Raw genomic sequence first — 21,233 nt, forward strand, 5'->3', positions numbered from 1 at the left:
ATGAAAAAACAAGTCAGTGACTGTTGGCTACTTCTTTCCATCCAGTGTTTATACAAGAAAACCCATCCTTTGCTGCCAAAGGCAGCCAGGAAGCACTGGTTGGAAGTGTGGAGCTGCCACTGAACACTGTTTAGTGTTCCCCTGTATTCTCAGAGTGTCAGATGAGGAGATTTTTCATGATGTCATGTTCCCAGAGCTGATCTCATTGCTAGTTTTAGATAGTCAAAACCAGTTCCTTTTGACATGTATCCTTGTAGAGCATTGGTGTATGAATTCTCTAACAGAAAACCTAACCTGAAATAACATTTCTGTTGCTGGGAAACACTGTAGTGTAGAGCAAAAAATCTTGTTTCCTCTGGTGGCTCTAATTGTAACAGTAGCTGGAGTAGAACAGCTTCTGGATCTTACTCCAGAAAATAAATTAATTTCTGGAATTTACTCCTGAAAATTCATTCTTTGAAAACAGTCAAAAATTAAGTAACTGCAGAACTGAGTTATAACAACCAAAAGCACTGCTTCTGCTGTGTATGCAGAGGAGTCTACTGTCTTTATTATCTAGACTTAAACATGCTTCGAAGATGAGTTACAGAAGAAAGTGACTGAGAGGTTCACATTTTGTGCAGTCCTCGGGTCACTTTGCTGCCTCATGAATCCTCACTCCTCCTCTGCTATCTTCTTACTGTGAAACTCGCGGCTCTTTGCTCGGAGCTTGTTGACCTGCGACTCTGCAATGTCAGCCCGCTCCTCGGCTTCCTCCAGCTCATGCTGGATCTTGCGGAACTTGGAGAGGTTGACATTGGACAGTTCCTCCTGTGTGGGGAGAGGGAGTTGGTGGTGAGGAGCCCAGGGCAGGGGTTTCACTCCACCTGCACCTCTCGGCCTTGTGGGGCTGCAGCTGTTCCCCAATGGAAGGCACAGAACTCCTATCTCCCACCTACTACTGCTTACACGTAAGCCTCACTGTGACCTCCTCATCCTCCCTTACTCAGGACCCCACTGTGCCGAGATTCACCAGTACTATGTCACTCTTCAGGAGCTATTTCATCACTTGGTCTTGCCATATGTGTACTTATTCTCCCACACATTTCATGCTCATGTGTCAAGAGTGCTTATCTGGATTGACAAAGACTCTAAAAACCTTGATAATTTCTCAATGACATTTTCCTGATTTCTGGTATTCATCTCCTCAGTGCTTGTGTGATACTCACAGAAAGCAACACTTGCCTATCCTCCAAGCAATACTTACAGCCTCCTCAGCTTGTCTCTTGTAGGATTTCACTTTCATCTGCAGCTTGTCCACCAGATCCTGCAGCCTGAGAATATTCTTCCGGTCCTCCTCAGACTGGAGTGGTTGGAAAGCAGGAAAGAGCGTGAATCAGTTTTCCCACCATGTGAGTTAACAATTCCCCTTGACAATCAAGTGCAAAAATATTTGCTTCCTGGGAAGAGGGTGTGTGAGGCCAAGGAGGCCTCCTGCCTTACCTGGTAGGTCAGCTCCTTCACCCTCCTCTCGTACTTGCGCATGCCCTTCACGGCTTCAGCGCTGCGCTTCTGCTCAGCATCCACCTCCCCTTCCAGCTCCCGCACCTGCAACGAGAAGCCCATCTTTGGAGCTTCCCTGCTGGCTGCTAACGTGGCGTGCTCACTCATGCACAAAGAAAAGCCCCACGCACTCTGGCCTCCAGCTTCTGGATTTGCTTCTTGCCTCCCTTCAGAGCCAGCTGCTCGGCCTCATCCAGACGGTGCTGCAGGTCCTTCACCGTCTGGTCCAGGTTCTTCTTCATCCTCTCCAGGTGGGCGCTGGTGTCCTGCTCCTTCTTCAGCTCTTCTGCCATCATGGCTGCCTGATGAGAGCAAAGGGTCAAAGCCATTGTGGGGCTGGAGACCATGTGAGGGAAATTACTCCCACCATCGGCACTGAAGGGAGCCCCCAACTCACATCTGTGATGGCCTTCTTGGCCTTCTCTTCAGCATTGCGGGCTTCCTGGATCGTATCCTCCATTTCACTCTGGATTTGGGTAATGTCTGTCTCCAGCTTCTTCTTGGTGTTGATCAAGCTGGTGTTCTGTGCAACAGGAAAGACGGGATTTGTACTGTCAGACCTAATGCCTCAACACCAAGAGCTAAAAGTGTGAGTATTGTTTCTTGATTGTCTTTAACACAAAAGTCCTCTTTAGGGCCATAGCTGCAAACCAGACATGGGTGGCTGTCTGGAGCAGCCCTATGACGGCGTGGCTCTCAATGTGTTTACACAGCAAACACAAGATGCGTAACAATCACATTCTGTGTTGTGGATGGGACTAAATTCCAGAGCAGTGCCTGACCTGGGTATGGAGGAGCTGCACTCGTTCAGTGGCATCCAGAAGCTCCTGCTCAGCCACCTTCCTTGACCGCTCCGTCTGCTCCAGGGCTGCCCGCAGCTCCTCAATTTCAGCCTGCAGCAGGTTTGCTCGGCGCTCCACCATGGCCACCTGCTCCTTCAGGTCCTCCTGCGTCCTCAGAGCATCGTCCAAGTGTATCTGGGTATCCTGTAAAAGGGACAAGAGAAATGGCAAGGTGGCAGCGTGCGCTTGGGCACCAGAATTGTCAGGGACGTCATTTCTCTCCCTGTAGCTTTGCTGAACGGACCTTGAGCACAGCCTGCGTGTTTCTCAGGTTCTTTTGTGCCTCTGCAGCCACGCGGTTGGCATGGCTCAGCTGGATCTCCATTTCATTCAGGTCTCCCTCCATCTTCTTCTTCAGCCGCAGGGCCTCATTCCTGCTCCTGATCTCAGCGTCCAGGGTGCTCTGCATGGACTCCACAATTCTGAGGTGGTTCCTCTTCATCTGGTCAATCTCCTCATCTTTCTCTGCTATCTTCCTGTCAATCTCAGACTTCACCTGGTTGAGCTCAAGCTGGAGGCGCAGGATCTTCCCCTCTTCATGTTCTAGGGAAGCCTGGACAAGTGGACACAAATATTGGTAATGTACATAAGGCCACTGCTCATTTCTATGTGATTGTAGAATATTGCAGGAAGTCTCAGCTGTTTACACTCCCCAGCCAAAACAGAGGGGAACAAGCATTTTTCAGCCACGTTTCCCCATTGCTCATTTCTTTAGTGCAGACCCCAGGGATTATGGGCGTGTACCTCAGCTTCCTCCAGAGCAGCCTGGATTTCAGATTTCTCCTGCTCAATCTGCTTCTTGACTTTCTCCAGCTCATGAATGGCCTTGCCGCCCTCTGCAATCTGCTCTGTGAGGTCAGCGATCTCCTCTGCAAGGAAGTGTGAAAAGTGGCATGGTCAGGCACAGAGCTGAATGGGAACAGGCCCTGGGACACCAAGGTGACAAACATCATCTTATCAGTTCAGGCCCAAACCAGTTTAGTGTGACAAATAGAGAAACTTGTTAGAAAGCCCAGCCAGGAGCAGAGGGCCAGGGACTTACGCTGCAAGTTCTTGTTCTCACGCTTCAGCGTTTCCAGGTGGTCCAGGGACTCCTCGTAGGCATTCTTCATCTTAAACAGCTCCGTGCTGAGGGAGCGAGCCTCCTTCTGGGAGGCCTCCAGCTCAGCCTGCGTTTCCTCATACTTCTGCTTCCATTCTGCCAGGATCTGAAGGGAAACGGCACGTGAGCGTGGATGTGGCAATCGGGAGGGGACGCTCTGCCCAGGAACCCCAGGGCTGGAGCCCACAAGACCTTGTCAAAGTTCTTCTGCTTCTTATCCAGAGCTGCGCAGGCAGCATTTGATCGCTCCACGTCAATCATCAGGTCCTCCACTTCATTCTGCAGCCTCTGCTTTGTCTTCTCCAGGGAGGCACATTTGGCATTCACAGCTTCAACGTGTTCCTCTGCTTCCTGCAGGCGCTGGGCCAGCTTCTTCCTGGGAAATGTAAGCACAACTCACAGTTAGCAGACAGGAACCAGTGTGCTCTTCACAAAAGTGTGCTTAATTGTTTTGTAGACTGCAGTCACAGAGGGTGATGGCTTCATTTGTGATGTTTTTAGCTTTTTCCTTACCAAACCATTAAACCTTCTATAGGATAAATTTTCCCACCTTTTGTTACCCTCCCCTAAAGCCAAGCCATGACTTGTTCCTCAGAATATCCCGTGTGTTCTCTTTCAATGTCCCCTTGGAAATCTCAGTACCCTTTTGCTTCTTTGCACACTGTTACTACGTACTTGGCCTCCTCCAGCTCCTCCGTGCGCTGAATAGCGTCCGTCTCGTATTTGGTTCTCCACTGGGCCACTTCGCTGTTGGCCTTGGACAGGGCGCGCTGCAGCTCCCCCTTGGCTTCCTGCTCCTCCTCGTATTGCTCCCGCAGCAGGTCACAGTCGTGGCGAGCAGACTGCAAGGCGTGGGCCAGCGCGTTCTTGGCCTTGTTAGAGAGCAGGATTGGTACAATGAATGGAAATATCCTGGGAAATCTAATGAAGTTAAGACTGCAAACATGACTGCTGTGGGGGTATAGGTGTTTGCAAAAAAGGACAGACATAAGTCTAGAGGATGAAATCCACTGTTTGTACTTTCTACACAAATAAATATCTCCCATTATGTCTTGTCCTATGCAGACCCTGTGTCCACTAGGCAGTGTCGAGTTAAGAGTGTTTTCAGTGGCCAGATGTAGGAAAAGTTCTCACCTTTATCTCTTCCTCTAGGTGTCTCTTGAGTTCCTCAATCTGTTGGGTGAAAGCTTGCTTGCCTCTTGACAGCTGAGAAATCAGAGCATCTTTCTCCTCCACCTGGCGTGAATATTCACCTAAGAATGTACACAGGAAATATTTTCATTGTAATTTGTGACCCAAACAAACTGGTTTAGAATGTCCTCTCATTCAGCAGCACAGAGGAAGCTCTCTCACCTGACTCCGTCTGTAGACGGGCTCTTTGAGCACTGAGGTCATTGATCATGCGCTGATGCTCTTCTTCCTTTGTCTTAATCTCACTTAGTTGGTCTTCCAGAGTGCGGCACATTTTCTCCAGGTTTGCCTATGGAGATCATAGATCATGAAAGATTAGTATCTGGATGCTTTCATAGTCTGAACAACATGATTATCACCAGAAAAATGTGAACAGTTGTGCAAGCGATATACTGTGCATTGGCATAAGAAGGTGAGAAATACAGTTCCATGTGAAGACAGAGTTATACTGTAACATGGCCATATTTTAAAGAGACATATTAAAACATCATGTATTTTCAAGTTGTTTTCATTATATTTTTGTGTACCTTGGCTTTGGAGACAGACTCCATGTTACTGGCCAAGTCGTCAATCTCCATCTTGAGCTCACTCTTCTCCTTCTCCAGCTTCTGCTTCACTCGCTGCAGGTTGTCGATCTGCTCCCCAAGCTCAGCGGTGCTGTCCGCGTGCTTCTTGCGCAGGGCCGCAGCCGTGGCTTCGTGCTGCAGCGTGGCCTCCTCCAGGTCGCGACGCATCTTCTGAAATTCTGCCTCACGCTTCTTGTTCATCTCAATCTGAGCGGCGGTAGCCCCTCCGGCTTCTTCCAGGCGCTCGCTGATCTCCTCTAGCTCCCTCGACAGGTCAGCCCGATGCTTCTCGGCTTTTGCCCGAGAGGTTCGCTCTGCCTCAATTTCCTCCTCCAGCTCCTCAATACGAGCCTGGGGAACATTAGGCACCCTTCGCACCCATGCCCTCCTCCTTCCCGACCTGAGACTGGCTGAGAGAGGGGAAGGGCCAGACACTTGCCTGCAGCTCCTTGATCTTCTTCTGTAACTGCATGCCCAGGAGCTGCTCATCCTCAATTTTGCTCTGGATCTGGCTGATTTCAAAGTCTTTCCTTTGGGCAAAGCAAACTGTGTTAGCGTCTGAGCAAAACCCCCCAAGCGCACCAGCCTCATGCTCAGGTGCCCCACAGCCACGCTTACTTCTTCAGTTTCTCATCCAGCTGCTGCTTGTCGTTCTCCAAATCCATGATGCTGTCATGGGCCAGCTTCAGGTCTCCTTCGAGTTTCCTCTTAGCTCTCTCAAGGTCCATGCGCAGTTTCTTCTCTTGCTCCAGGGACCCTTCCAGCTGAATAGAAGATAACCATCAGTGCTCTACCAGCCAGTTCTATAATCTATACCCGCCCTGTTCTTCTGGACAACCGTGCTTACATCGTCCACTTGCTGCTCCAGCTTGGTCTTGGCTTTGGTCAGCGTATTGACTTTGTCCTCCTCTGCCTGCAGGTCATCCAGTGTCTGCTGATGGGCCTCTTGGAGGGCTTTCTTCTCTTTAGTCAGCTTGGCAATGGTCTCGTCCAGGGCTGCCATCTCCTCTGTGAGGTTTTTCACCTACAAACATGAAGTAAGTGTCAAAACTGCTTAGAAAACATGTTCACTGGTGCAGTGATGTTTTCACTTTGCAGTGTTTTGCTAGGTGTTTCGTTTATCCTTTCAATGCTCACACAAGGCCCAGATCAAAATTCTCCAAAGACAGCATGTCTTACGGTAGCAAGCTTGTACTCTGAGAGTCTTGTTCCATTTCCATGAAGCCCCATGTGTGTACCTTGTTTTCGGTGGCATGCTTTTCCTTCTCGACCTTGGCCAGTGTTAACTCCAGGTCATCAATATCTTTCTTGAGCTCAGAACATTCATCCTCCAGTTTCCTCTTCTTGGCTGTCAGCTCAGCATTTATTTCCTCCTCATCCTCAGCCCTTTCAGTCACCTCCTTTACTTTGGCTTCCAGCTGGATCTTGGTTTTGATGAGCTGGTCACACCTTTCCTCAGCATCAGCCAAAGCATCAGCTTCCTGGTGGGAAAATACGGGAATGGGTACTTAATGTCGAAGGAACAGATGTGCATCAGTAAGACTTTTGGGATTACTTTTTGTGAAAAGGTTACTGTTCAGTTGCAGTATGAATTATAAATTTAGAACAAGTCTTTAAATCAGTTTCTTTTTTCCTGGCTTTTTAATCAATATATACAGTGTGTACCTCCACTACATTTCACCTGGCTTATTTCAGGTATGTCAGAGGGTTACTTGCATTTTATCGATGTTTTCCTTTTTGCCTTTAGAAAGTGACTGTATATAATGTACCGTATTCAAATTTATGTGGAACTACTGAGAAACAGAAATAATTTCACCATGGAGAAAATATGTGATACTCCCATTAGTAGATTTATACCTAGCTAATACAGTCAGTGGACACTAGAACAAGATTCATCTTTCCCTGAAATGGACACTTCAACCTAAGGGTATTTCCTAAAGGTTGCCTAAGTTTCTGAGAGGCCACATGTTATTAGAGACAAACATACAAGGCTGGCGTTAGTGTCGTGGGATGTAATGGTCATCTGTATCTTCTGGGAGCAGGGCTCAGGTGAGATACACCATGAGAAATGGCACGAGGCTCCTCATTTTGACAACTGCATTAAGGCAGAGTTGTTGGTCAACGGAATCATTTTCCCTGCTCCACTAAATACATGACACTGTCTGTAATGAAGCTTTATGTCATGAACTCATGTGGAGACATGTCCCTGCAGGCCTTAAGACTAAAAAATCTTTCTTTAGCTTAAACCCTACTTCTTAATATTGAGATTGAGTGGGGAAAGTATGTGGCCTGAATTTTACCTTTAGTTACATGGTGTTCAACTTAAAATTATTTTTAAGGCAGTTTAGTGTATAATTTGAGAGTTCTGTAGTATGCAAGAAGAGTTAGATCTTATTTAATCATTTCCCTCACGTGAAAAAAGTAAAGAAGTTACTCACAGCCTGTACTTGGAGCTGCAGATCGTTTTTTTCCTGCATCAGTTTCACCATTTTCTCCTCCAGCTCCTTCCTCTTTGCCTCAGACTTTGCAAGCTCTTCCTTAGTTTTCTCAAACTCTTCCTTCATGTTGGCCATCTCCTTCTCAGACTCTGCACTCTTCAGCAAGGGCTTGATCTTGAAGAACAGCTTCATCCAGGGCCAGTGCTTCACGTTCATGAATGCACGAACGTTGTACTGGATGCAGAAGATGGACTCCCTGAAGCACAATTAAAGCGCACATTGAATATCTTCAGTATGATGAGTGCCAACAGTTTCCCCCAAGTTCAGGGGTTTAAGTGAAGCTGGGGAATGTCTACCTCCTCTCCACCATTCTCTGGTACTCCACTCTCATCAGGAAGCCCCTGCACCTGGCCTGTGTGCGGGTGATGAGCTGTGCCAGCTTCTCATCCCTCATCTCCTCCAGGAGTCCCAGCAGCCCAGCTTTGAAGAAGACCTTGAGAAAGGGAATGTTGCAGCCCGTCACTGTCAGGCAGAGCAAAGCACAGACATGCCGTGAGTGAGTCAAGGAGGGCTTGTACCTTGGTGTGGCCGAATTTGTACTGGGTGTGATCCACATCGATTGACCCAAGCAGCTTCTCAGAGGCCTTCTTGCTGTCAATGAACTGTCCCTCTGGGATAGCGCTGGCATTAAGCACCTTGTATCTGTGGAAGGAGAAAGGGAAAGACAAGGCTGTTTTTCCCCAAGCAACACACACCAGCTACTGGGCCCCACCAGCTCACAGGTAGCTATTTTTGACAACAGAGTCCAGCCTGCATGAACCTACATGAATGAACCAACGTTGAGTTTAATGGTGCTGAGAGGTGCAGTGCTCTTACCTCTGCTTGAAGTCAGCGTAAAGGACTCTGCTGGGGAAACCTTTCCTACAAATTCTGATGCCTTCCAGCACGCCGTTGCATCGCAGCTGGTGAAGTACCAGTTCATGCTCCATGGCACCTAGAAATTCCGAGCACAAATGAATGCCAGAGTCTCCATTGCAGAGGGGAAGGGATGTATCAGAGGGAGTTCTCCTTCTGCTTGAGCGTCTTACCAGGTGTTTTTGTTTCATTTGGGATGATGCAACGGACAAAATGGGGGTGAGTGCTCCGTAGGTTCGTCATCAGCTTGTTCAAGTTCTCCTGTGGGATTATGTATAGGGCCTTATACTAAAGAAATTACTTGTGTATACTCTGAATATAGATGCCAAGGAACTAGTGTAATGAATTTTAGAAGGAAGAAGCTTTCAAATTCAAAATTTTGCTTTCATCAAACTTGCAATGTACTTAAGTATATTGTTCAATATAGTTAAATACTTTAGTCTGGAGAAAATAATATCATACTGTATAAATATTTTAACACAAGCTCTTATATGAATAATATTTCTGTATACATACTGGATTCTTAAAAATATGTTTCACAAAGAGTGTAAGTGAACTTTCAAAAGGAATTCAGGTTGCTGTTGAGGAGTTAGTGAAACAAATCCCCAAAATGAACAGATAATTAACAAGAAAAATCAGTGAATAACCTCTACCCATTTTATACTTGCTATAGTTTCATCATAAAAATTAGGTCATGAGAAGAATGGGAGTTTAGGTAGGTCAGATGTTAAACTACGTTCATGTAACTTTACAGATAATGAAATTCATACTTTACCCGGAAAAGAGCTGAGACTGTCTGGAAAGAAGAACCCTTCTTCTTGCCACCCTTCTTTCCACCACCACCACCACCAGCCTCTAAAAACAAAAAGATTATTTTAATATTATATTTTATGTTGCATCTTTACATATCATAAATGTTGGAAAAAAAAGACGTTAGAAAACTAGCCTGCATCTGCTCCGCCATAAGAGGCAAAAAGTAAGGCCAGTGTCTTCACAGAGGATTTCTGGTACAACCCAATGACAGTTTCATTCAGGGGGTCTTTGTTCTTCTCCAGCCAGCCAGAGATGTTGTAGTCCACCGTGCCAGCATAGTGCACCAGGGAGAAGTGGGCCTCAGCCTTGCCTTTGGCAGGCTTGGGCTTCTGGAAGTTGCTGGACTTGCCCAGGTGCTGGTCGTAGAGCTTGTTCTTGAAAGAGGTGTCAGTTGCCTTGGGGAACATGCACTCCTCTTCCAGGATGGAGAAGATGCCCATGGGCTGGAAGATAGTACAATAAAAAAGAGAATGCCTGCAGAATAATATAAGCATGACTTTGTCTTAAAGGGATTATAGTACATGACAGGAAGCTGAGAAAGAAATAAATACCCTTGCCATGAAGAAAATTTCTTTCTAAAAAGTTAGCTTAAAAGATTCACCCGCTTCGCTCACACTTTGACACAGTGATTCAGGAATGTTTTCTGTTCTAAAAACTATGTTAAAAAGTCACGAGGAGAAAGATCATATTTAAAAATGTTTCACAAATGTGTTCATTGTATATATACTTCAGGTTCTGTACTTTTAATCAACTCCCTAAATTATACAAAAAAACCAAGAAATCTTCAATTTCTTGCACTCAGAGTTCAGGCACTGACTGTATTGCCTTGTACTTACATTTTTTCTTAGATGCTACATAGTAAAGTATTGTCCAGATAACTATTTGTACTCTACTTTGGGATCTGCTCTGTGGTTTGTTTTGTTTTTTTTTTAATGTCCTTTAATCAAGCAAGCAGAGATATCTTCCACACAGAGAAGGTATGTGAGGAATGATTTCCATAGTTATATGTGGACTTTTAATATCTCTAATGCATAATAAGCAATAATACAGATTAAGAGATATTCCAACAACTGAAACTGAATCCATGAAGTTAACCATGGTAGAGACCTTTGTTTTGAATAGCATTTAGCCATTTTCAATTTAAAATAATTAGTTCCTGAAAATACATGACATTTTGAATTAAAATTTTACCTTCTCAATGAGCTCAATGCAGGCAGCCAGGTCCATCCCAAAGTCAATGAATGTCCACTCAATTCCTTCCTTCTTGTACTCCTCCTGCTCCAGCACGAACATGTGGTGGTTGAAGAACTGTTGCAGTTTCTCATTGGTGAAGTTGATGCACAGCTGCTCCAGGCTGTTGAACTTCCCAGTGGGAAAAGAAACCAAGCCATTGTCAATATGCACAGTCCTTACCTTCTCAACCCTTTGTAAGTCTTCCCAGTTAAAACACAACTGCATTATCAGTTGTTATCCCACACCACAGCACGACCTATATGCAATTCCCCAGAGAAATACCTACATAATGAAAGTGAATTTTTTTTTCTAGAGCAGATATCGTTAGTGAATGTCCTAAAACTCATAAAGTACTTGGCATTTTTTTTATTCAGCCACAAAAGAGAGGTACCCTGGTCTCCAATTTTTAAATATCTGATTAAACACCTACCTTTTCATTCCTTGGTCCTTCAAAAAACATACGCAACTTTAACCTGTTATATATTTGTTGCTGGGTCTCCAAATCCTAGTTCTGCTCTGGAAGCCTTTATACAAAGTAACCACAATTATGTTGGGTTTTTTTTAATCATTAACATTAGGCTCATGCTGTTAAAATATTGCAATATATAAAATTTTATTTGCTAATTTTACATAAGAAAACAAAACTCTGTTCTTGTACTGATGAAGCTTCTAAGGATTTTGGTCCAAAAAAAAAAGGAAGTTTTTTTTTTTTCCCCAGAAAACTGCAAATGTTAAATTAAAGTCTCATGTAAAACCTTCAGAAGAATATTACTTGGAAGTCCTCTGATATAGAAGTCTCCCCCTGCAATAGAAGTCCTCAAACCTGCAAATCTTACATCAAAGATCTCAAAGCCAGCGATGTCCAGGACACCAATGAAGTACTGTCTGGGTTGTTTGGTATCCAGCTGTTGGTTGATACGAACAACCATCCACAAGAACATCTTCTCATAGACCGCCTTTGCCAGAGCACCCACTGAATTGTTCACCTAAAGCAAGGAGAAAGGTTTGGAGGTTACTATACTCAGCAAGAGGAGAATCAATGGGAACCATCAAAGCATGTTCCAGGCTACCACATTTGTCCTACCTGCTGCACGGTTTGACCCTTGGTCACATACTCATTCCCAACTTTGACTCGGGGGTAGCAGAGGGCCTTGAGGAGGTCAGCTGAGTTCAGACCCATCAGGTAGGCAGCCTTATCAGCCACTGAGTAGAAGGATAAGGAGATAGAAAAATGAAGACTAACAAGGCATGTAGCATTCTGAGTTGTGAACCCTTTCCAAAGCAACTGCAATATTGATTGTCCTTGTGACCAAATTCTGCTTGCTGGATCTCAGAGGAAGCATGACAGTCATTAAAATAAAAAAATCATCTTTGTTTTGAAAGCTTTTCAGAGCAGTACACCTTATTGGTATATATTGATATATCATAAATATATTGCATATATTAAAAATCTTCATAGAAGCATCTAGAAACAATGTATTAATAATTCATCCTGAAAGCTGAAGTTCATCACTTCAGTCCAGAGCTAATTGCTATGTATAAGCCAGGCAACTAAAAACCGAAGTGTTAGCAGGTTGGCTGCCTCAGTGTAATCCAAAACATGCACTTAGGTAGTTGGGCCACCTGTACTTGGCAGTAGCTGTATAAACACAGACTCGCAGAATTCCCTAAAGGGGAATGCATTCCAGAATCAGAGGCAACAATTAAGAAGTGCCCGTTTCTGGAGACTTACTGTCATAGCAGAAAAGAAAACATATTCCTTCACTCAGGATCAAAACCTAAAAATTCAGCCCTGAAGGTGACCATCTGAGAGCATTCTTTGAAGTAGACAAGGCTTAGTCATTTCAAACCATGTATGCAGTGTATAACGTTTAAGTGATTAAGTAATCAACTGAGATGTAGAAATCTAAGTCAGTTCTTTCCTATGTAGTGTGTCTACGCTTCACTTGGACTGATGTTTAGGTAATAGTAGTATGTAGTGATGGTTATGGGTTTGAATCTCCAAAGGAGAAGAAAGAAATTGAAGGAAAGTTCCCTCACCTGAGCAAAATTCCTAAATAACGTCATTTATGAAGGAAAAATTCTAATACTGAATTTAATGGTTCCATTTTCTTTAGAAAAGCAACTAGAAATGTATTTTCTGAAAAACCTTTCTCAGTGGGTTTTTAATACAAGCACACTGAGCAGGCTGTGCTATCTAGAACTGTGATACTCTAGGAGAGAATTATGGACACATATGCGATTTATACTTCAAATAAAGATTAGGTAGTAATTAAAAAAAGGGTATATTTTGGATGGCAGTTTCATACCTATATACTAGCTCACCTGAACACTTTTTTACACATTTCCACTGTTTTCTTTCTCCATCTTCCAAATACTGATTATTGCTATTCTATTTCTAACAGATCAACCACAGACTTTGCTAATACCTTCTGTGCCATCAGGCTCTGCCTGCTCCTCTCGTTGTTTCTGCTTGAACTTCAGGTTCCCATAGTGCATGACAGCCCCTGTCAGCTTGTAGATGGCTGTCTTCTCATCAGCAGTGAAGCCCAGGATGTCAATGGCACTCTGCAACAGGAAAAATAAAATAAAAGCTCTGTCTGGGAGAGATGCCAATAGGTATGTTTTTAATCATTACTTACATCTGTAGCCATCAGCTCCTCCTGGTCATTAATGCTGGGAACAGTGATCTCGCCTTGGCTTACGAAGTGATAATCATATGGGTTGGTGGTGATGAGAAGCATGTCTGAAAGCAGGAAGAGGAGGACAAGCAAACTTAGTGAAACAAGTAATAATTGGAGCTGATGTTTAGCAGCCTTCCTGTAAGTTCATCATTCTTCCTACCTATCAGCTCTGGCTTCTTGTTGGACATGATCTGATAGAATATGTGGTAGCTTCTTTCTGCTTTGAGCTGGAAAGTGACTCTGGACTTCTCCAACAGATCTGGAGGGAAATTTTATTTAGAAAAAAAGAAGACATGTCAAAAAAGAATATAGGGAGAAAATGGGAAGAAAAATGGGGAAGGCAGGATAGACGGTTGTGTGAAAAGGTAGTGTATGAATAGATGGGTGAACGGGTAGATTGTGAACAGTTCAGGGAAGTGTCTTACATGTTTCAATATCAGCAGAAGCTAGTTTTCCTGTAGCACCAAAGTGGATTCTGATGAACTTGCCCTTTAAAGGAATAAAAGTGTGTTAAGATCTATGTCATTAAAACATACCTGACTGTAAGAGTTTTGCTATTTACTCCACTGGACAGAAGATTTCTGCTCAGACATTTTCTTAAGAATCAGCTCTATTTCCATACTTGACATAAAGTTGTCTTTTACAGTTTTGACCATGAATATAATCAAAAGTGAGACAGCTGTACGTCTTATGTATGATCAATATACAAATGGGAAGGAATGGGTGGATTTCATTAGTCATGATAAGAAAGTCATCATAAGAAAATTTGGTTTTAGTCCTGAAAAAGGTATGGCTGAAAACCAGTAAACAGTTACTGCCATACACTCCTATTTATTATTTTTCAGGAATAATTTGGTTATGCAACTTACAAAGCGTGAGGAGTTGTCGTTCCTCACGGTCTTGGCGTTTCCAAAGGCCTCCAGCAGTGGGTTGGCGCTGATGATTTGATCCTCAAGCGTTCCCTGCAGGATGAGAATTATTGCTGCTTATCCTTTCCAAAAATCACGTCGGGAACAGAGGAAAGCATTGATTCCAGCCAGCACCTGTTACTTTACCTGCATTTTGCCTGCCTGCTGCTGCTCTTCCTTCTTCTTATCCCCGCTCGCTGCAATTGTTGCAAAGTACTGGATGACACGCTTCGTGTTCACAGTCTTCCCGGCACCGGATTCTCCGCTGTCAACCCAAAGAGAGACACAGAGAGTGTGTGGTCAGGCAGGAGGTCCCCTGGCACCGGGCAGCCCCACAGGGACCCGAGCAGGGGGTGTACGTACGTGATCAGGATCGACTGGTTCTCGCGATCTGTGAAAGGGACAAAGTGGAGAACAGTGCTTAAAACTCAATGAACAATACTGAGCTGAATGAAACGCAGTCAGGTAAGTTTAATGTTCTCAACTCTATGCTGTCAGCTTAACTTAAAACACCAACCAACCAGCCAAAAAACCCTCTAGAACCCCTCAGTGAGTGCAAGGGTGTCTGTAATTCAAAATAGTAGAAACAATGGGGTGAAGATAGTAAAAGAGTCACTTTTGGCATGTATGCATGAGAACCATGAAAGCTTTGAAAAAGTCTCATTTTATTACTGGGACAGAGCATGCCTTCAGAGAACTTCATGGTACAATCCCTCTGAGATAGATGTTGCCACTCACCAGTCAGCATGAACTGATAGGCGTTGTCCGAGATGGAGAAGATGTGTGGAGGGGCCTCCTGGCGCTTCTTGCCTCGGTAGGCCAACACCACCTCCGGGTTGTACACCGGCAGCCACTTGTAGGGGTTGACAGTGACGCAGAAGAGCCCCGAGTAGGTCTGCGAGGAAGGGAGACAGCACGTTGGCTCCCACTTGGCCTGGCAGAGCAGCTCCTCCCGGCTGCCCAAAGGCAGGCTGCTGCTGGTACTTACGTAGATCATCCAGGCTGCGTAACGCTCTTTGAGGTTGTACAGCACAGCGGGCTCGTGGAGGTGGGTCATCATGGCCATGTCCTCGATCTTGTCGTACTTGGGAGGGTTCATGGAGAAGATTTGATCTTCCTTCACGGTCAGGGTCTGTCAGAGGAAAGAAAGGTCCCTGCATGCCAGCTAAGAGCCCAGAGCAGGAATCAAATGCTGTTTGTAAATCTTACGGTTTACTCACTTCTCCACCTTCAGTCTTGACAGTGACTTTCCCTGTTTCTTTGCTCTGGATTGTCCCTTTCACAAAGGATTCCTTTGCATGTACCACAAAGACGGATGTCTTGGCATCGAAAGGCTTGTTCTGGGCTGCAATTCTTTCCTTTTCCGATTTTCGGAGGTAAGGAGCCGCCTCCCCAAAGATGGCCATCTCGGAGTCTGATGACATGGCTGCACTTTATGGAGGGTCTCGTCAGCAGAGATCGCTGTGGAAGAGCAGATATGTTGCCCAAATATTTCAAAAAGTAAGCATTTCTTAGTAGAAGAAAAAATGAGAAATGAATGATACTACACTAATACTATTCATAGGGGATTTTGGAAGTAATTGTATATTTTTGCATAGGTATGATTCAACATATATGGAAACTTTGAAAATTATATTTTGTGAAATTTTTTTGTGTTAGGGTCCACTTTATTGCATTCACATTTGAAATAATCCTTAGTATCTTATTACTCAAGCATTTAGGCACTGTTTTGCAGAGTTAAGTATCTCAAAATTAATTTCAGCTTTTTAGGCACTCTAATTATTCCCAAGTGATACTAATTCAGAAAGATTAGAAGGCTCATACACTGGTGTCTTGAGTGGCATAGAGCATCTTGATGGCTCAGTTTCAGTCTCTAAAACATTTTTTTAAATTTTATTAATGATGCAAATATTTGCTAATTTTAGTGAGTTCTTTAATACAGGCATAAATAGTTACAGTGCCTGACAAAAGAAGAGTAATGCTGTTCCAAGGCATACTGACATAGCTCCATTTCTGTTATTTTCTTTTGGGTTTTTTTTTTCTTCTTAAATTAATATAATTTTAAAGGAAAAAAAGGTTACATGCAAAGGTTCAAAGCTCAACTCAGGAATTTAAAAAAAACAAGGATTTTTAAAGCCAGTATTAATTTATCTGAAAAATTACTTTTCCAGCTTTTTTTCCTCCAGAAAATAACAATGGGCAGCTTAGACAAAAAGACAAACATTTATGTATTTCTATCCTGTATAGAGATAGGTACCTAATATTTACACCACCTTTAATATTCTGTTATATTTGTACTAAAATGAGGGAGTAACATGATAATTCTTTATTTGTCCCTGAAGGAACAGGTGGTGGCTTACTGAGAAGGAGAGCTGCAGCTTCCTTTTTTTTTTTTTTTTAATTAGGGAACAGGCAGAGTAGTAAGGGGAACAAATGGCAGCGTTTTACAGAGATGACAAGCAGAGTTTGTTTGCTCGTAACTGTTCTTTCTGCTCTTTAGTGACTCACAGCAAATTTTGGACAAAATAACACATCCATTCACGTGCTCTGAGACAAAATATTGAATTTTGCACTTTTTCCTACTGTGCTCATATTGGTCTAGTTCTACTGCTGTGACAGCAGAGGTGGGAAGCCAGCACGCCTCGCTCCCTCTGAGGTCCGTTACGCAGAAGTGAAGAATGTCCCCGTGGGGAATTTCTGGTCTGCCGTCAGTGGTCAGAGACCTCAAACACAGCCACTTAAAGATTGGACCAGATGGTCTTTTGATGTCCCTTCCAACCTGGTCTGTTCTGTATTTCTAAGATTCACCTGAAAGCCTTACCAGCCTTGGGCACCCCCCACCACCTACTGTAATCAGTTACACTGGGTCTGAAAATACAGGGTGAAACAGTAATCATTCACTCAGCCATCTAGAAACCCCACCCAAAAGGATCTTTCTCTTTCCTCTAAGAATTAATAAATCAGGTTCTTACCTCTCGTGACACCAGCTGGGGTCTTGCAGGCTGGCAGCTGGTCGGTACTGTGAAACAGAAATGGCAGCTCCCTACTTGCTGCTGCACAGAAATCCAGAGTGAAAAGGTGCAGGTGCCTTGAAAGCAGATTTAAACCCTAAGCTGAGAAACGGACTCCCCTCCTGGAAATGAGCATCGGAGGCAGCAGGAATGCTGCAGCACATAAGGGCACCATCCCCTTCTTGCAAGCCTGCCGACCCCATACACTTACCTTGAAGCTTTCCGTGGAGACAGGGCAGACTTGTCACAGGGACATTTTATACGATCTAGTCTGCAGATGCTACAGATGCCTACTCTTTCTTCGGTCAAAAAATTTTTGGCAAAGCATTGTCTGGCAAACTGAACTAAGGGCATAATTGTCATTTGACATGACTAGATATAATTAGAAAATTTTGCTGTCTTACTGACTATATGAATGCATCTCCTATAAATAATTTGACAAGGGTGTTAAGGAGGGAATCTGGACTAGTCAAGGCACTTAGAGAACTTGGATGCAGGACTTATGGATTCTATTGCTGGCTTTCCCACCGACTCACTGTATGACCCAGGGTGGATTGCTTGGTATGTGTGTGCTGCAGCTATCCCAGCTGTACAATGGGAATGACAACATTTATCTTCCCCATATGATGGTATGAAGCTTATAAGAAATGCCAAAGAGCAATACATTAAGCAGGCCACTAAGTGGGAAATAAGTATTACTAAAAGCATTTGGAGGTTGTGTTGGTAAAATTCTGAAAATAGAGGAGTAATCTGAGTCCTTCAGTGTGATAGTGCCGGTGCCTGAGAGTCATAGACATGGCAAGACGACCATCCAAGAGACAAAGATTGGGTCATGGCAATAGGAGGCTGTGGTCTAGCTGCACTGCTGGGTTGGAGTCTCAGAGAGAGATATGAGGTCACTTCTGATGTATAAAAGGCATAAATACACTCATGGACATATGCCCAGCCTTACACTTGAAATTTCAAAAAAGGGGGAGATTCTTCAAGAAGAGTTGTTTAATCCTGTGCATGAATTCATGCTAAGGGAGATATCGTAAGGTATGCTGTGATTTCTGCTATGTAGGTCAGTGCAGCTGAACAACAGATGCTCCTTTCTTTTCTTGATGTCATAATTCATTAGCAAGTATCCATACTGGCAATTCAGGAAAGGACCTCAGTTCTTTCTTTTGCCTTTTTTTCCAGGTCTGACCTGTCAATCTGTACCATAAATAAAACAAATTGCTGAGGTAAAGATTTGGGCCTGTGGAAATCTATGCCATCTGAATGTTCATACCACTTGTCACAAGAAGTGCTTACAGGTAGTTACATAGGCTACATAACAATCAAGGCGTCTTCGATTCCTACAGAAATTTCTGCTCTTGCGGCATTCCAGAGCTCTCCCACCATCCCAGAGCTCAGCTCACACATCCAGAAGATGACCTAGTTGAAGAGACTTGCATTCCTCAGTTTACCTATCAATATGCAGCACTTCTTTCCAATTCCTCCAACATAAACCACAGTCTCAGCCAAAGCCGGTCTCCCATGTGCATGCTCCCGCTGTCAAATTCACCAACTGGGAAAAAAACAAAGGTGCCTTCAGCCTTTCCTACCCACAACTCCCAGAAAGTAGTGTGTTGCACATTTACACCTTCATACAGTTCCTGCAACAACAGTTATCAACAGGTTGCTGCCTGTATCAGAGCACTAGAGGTGGTAGACAGTCCTGATACTCTGAGAAAGGGGGATTTGCTGGTAGTCCTGGACGGTGACTCATCTGGTTTTAGGGAAAGGGCACTGTTACTTGAGCTGTGTTAAATGCTGTCAGATTGAAACACACTCTTCTGGTCGTTTACATTTGGTTATTGAAAGAGGACAGGGACACAGGACCAAGGTCAGAAAAACGAGGCATGGGATACAAAGTAATATCCAACATCAGACAGTACGCTGTGCATAAAGACCTTGCTCCAAGAAGGGGTCTGACATTGCAGCACCCAGATTTTGAGTGGCTGGGCCCCAGCCTGGAACCCAAACCCAAACCTGAGGCACTGGGGTGCTATGTGGTGTCCAGCAGCCCAGTGAGTTATTGCTCCTGGCCAAGGAGGGGACAGGAGGACCTTGGCAGATCAGAGCATGGGGTTAAGAAGACCATGGGAGGAGCAGGAGTGACTGAGACTTCTCCCAGGGTGTAAGAGCTGAGGGTTTTCTCCCATCAGACTGGGGAGGGAACTCTGGTCTCCCACTCCCAGGGAAGCTGTAACATCAAACTGTAAAGGCAGCATCCTCTGGCAGCAACAGGTGGAGTACCAAGTAGAATGACCGAATGGTCTCCATTGGAAAAGACCTTCAAAGACCATCTAGTCCAACACCCCTGCTGTGGACAAGGACATCTTTCATTAGATTACATTGCTCAAAGCCCTATCCAACCTGACCTTGAACACTTCCAATGGTGGGGCATCTGTGACTTCTCTGGGAAACCTGTTCCAGTGTCTCACCACCCTCGTCATAAAATACTTCTTAGAATCATAGAATCATTTAGGTTGGAAAAGACCTTTAAGATCAAGTCCAACCATTAACTCAGGACTGACAAGTCCACCACTAAACCCTGTCCCTAATCACTAGATCTACATGAGTTTTAAACACCTCCAGGGTTGGTGATTCCACCACCTCCCTGGGAAGCCTGTTCCAATGTGTGACCACCTTTTCAGTGAAGACATTTTTCCTACTATACAATCCAAACCTCCCCTTGTGCAGCTTGAGTCCATTCCATCTTGTCCTGTTGCTTGTTATCTGGGAGCACAGTGACCCCTGCCTGCTACAGCCCCTGTCAGGCAGCTGTAGGGAGCAGTCAGGTCCCCCCTGAGTCTCCTCCTCTCCAGGATGAACACCCCCAGTTCCCTCAGCTGTTCCTCATCAGACTAGTGCTCTAGACCTTTCACTAGCTTCATTGCCCTCCCTACAGGAGAGTGATCACTGCCCTGGTCCTGCTGGCCATGCTGTCTCAGACACAAGCCACGATGCTGTTGGCCACCTTGGCCACCTGGGCTCACTGGGGGCTCATGCCCAGCCGGCCGTCAGCCAGCCCCCCCAGGCCCTTTCCCTCCGGGCAGCTTCCCAGCCCCCTGCCCCAGCCTGCAGCGCTTCTGGGGCTGCTGTGACCCACGGGCAGGACCCGGCACAGATCCAGAGCCGTGTTGAACCACCTACAATTGGCTTTGGCCCACCAGTCCAGGCTGCCCAGATCCCTCTGTAGAGCCTTCCTACCTTCAAGAGACAAACACTCATGCCCAGCTTGAAGTTATCTGCAAATTTACTGAGGGTGCACTCAATCCCCTCATCCAGATCATCAATAAAGTTATTAAACAGAACTGGCTCAAATACTTTCAACAGAAGTGAGCCCTATTCTTCCTTCTAGTTATTTGAAATCTACCCTCCTTCAGTTTAAAACCCTCACTTCTTGTCCTGTCACTACAGGTTTTTTTCCTGTTTACAGATGCTTTTCTCCATCTTTCTTATAAGGCCCCTTTAAGGGGTACCAAAAAGCTGCAAGGGGGTCCACTCTAACTTTTCTCCAGGCTGAACAATCCTGAATCTCTCAGACTTTCTTCATAAGAGAGGTGTTTCAGCTCTCAGATAATTTTTGTGGCCCTCCTCTGGACCTGCTCTAACAGGTCCATGTCTGTCTTGTGCTGGAGACCCCTCAGCTGGAAACAGTACTGCAGGTGGGGTCTCACAAGAGTAGACCAGAGGGGGAGTCTCACCTCTCTTGACCTGATGGCCATGCTTCTTTTGATGCAGCTCAGGATCCAATTGGCTTTCTGGGCTGCAAGTGTACATTGCTGGTTCATGTCTGTTTTTTCATCCACCAATATCCCCAAGTTCTTCTCTGAGTAGCTGCTGTTGCTTTTCTGTGGGGTCCTGCTCTCAGTGGTACGTAGCAAGCCTGTCTTCTGCAGTGTTGCCAGGCTGGGACAAAGTGCCCTCGGGATGTGCCTGGATCTCCAGAGGCTAT

The 21,233-nt window shown here is 44.8% G+C and overlaps 1 protein-coding gene across 1 annotated transcript; it reads right to left on the reverse strand.

The window, feature by feature from the left end:
• Nucleotides 1-494: 494 nt before the first annotated feature.
• Nucleotides 495-17,407, reverse strand: LOC119157788 (myosin heavy chain, skeletal muscle, adult-like). Its single transcript, XM_037409072.1, has 39 exons — nt 17,207-17,407; nt 15,455-15,695; nt 15,223-15,366; nt 14,973-15,129; nt 14,598-14,625; nt 14,382-14,499; nt 14,196-14,288; nt 13,752-13,815; nt 13,487-13,585; nt 13,285-13,388; nt 13,072-13,210; nt 11,727-11,845; nt 11,479-11,628; nt 10,601-10,771; nt 9,543-9,852; nt 9,372-9,451; nt 8,770-8,857; nt 8,558-8,675; nt 8,260-8,383; nt 8,038-8,174; nt 7,682-7,937; nt 6,482-6,724; nt 6,091-6,267; nt 5,862-6,007; nt 5,683-5,773; nt 5,205-5,594; nt 4,840-4,966; nt 4,621-4,739; nt 4,162-4,358; nt 3,679-3,862; nt 3,427-3,592; nt 3,129-3,253; nt 2,629-2,937; nt 2,325-2,528; nt 1,940-2,065; nt 1,674-1,844; nt 1,483-1,587; nt 1,247-1,342; nt 495-810 (listed from the first exon to the last, which is right to left on the reverse strand). The coding sequence occupies exons 2-39, from the start codon at nt 15,656-15,658 to the stop codon at nt 655-657; spliced, it is 5,835 nt and encodes a 1,944-aa protein (XP_037264969.1). The 5' UTR covers nt 15,659-15,695; nt 17,207-17,407; the 3' UTR covers nt 495-654.
• Nucleotides 17,408-21,233: the final 3,826 nt, after the last annotated feature.

This window comes from Falco rusticolus, chromosome 1, assembly GCF_015220075.1.
Source record: "Falco rusticolus isolate bFalRus1 chromosome 1, bFalRus1.pri, whole genome shotgun sequence".
Lineage (NCBI taxonomy): Eukaryota > Metazoa > Chordata > Aves > Falconiformes > Falconidae > Falco > Falco rusticolus.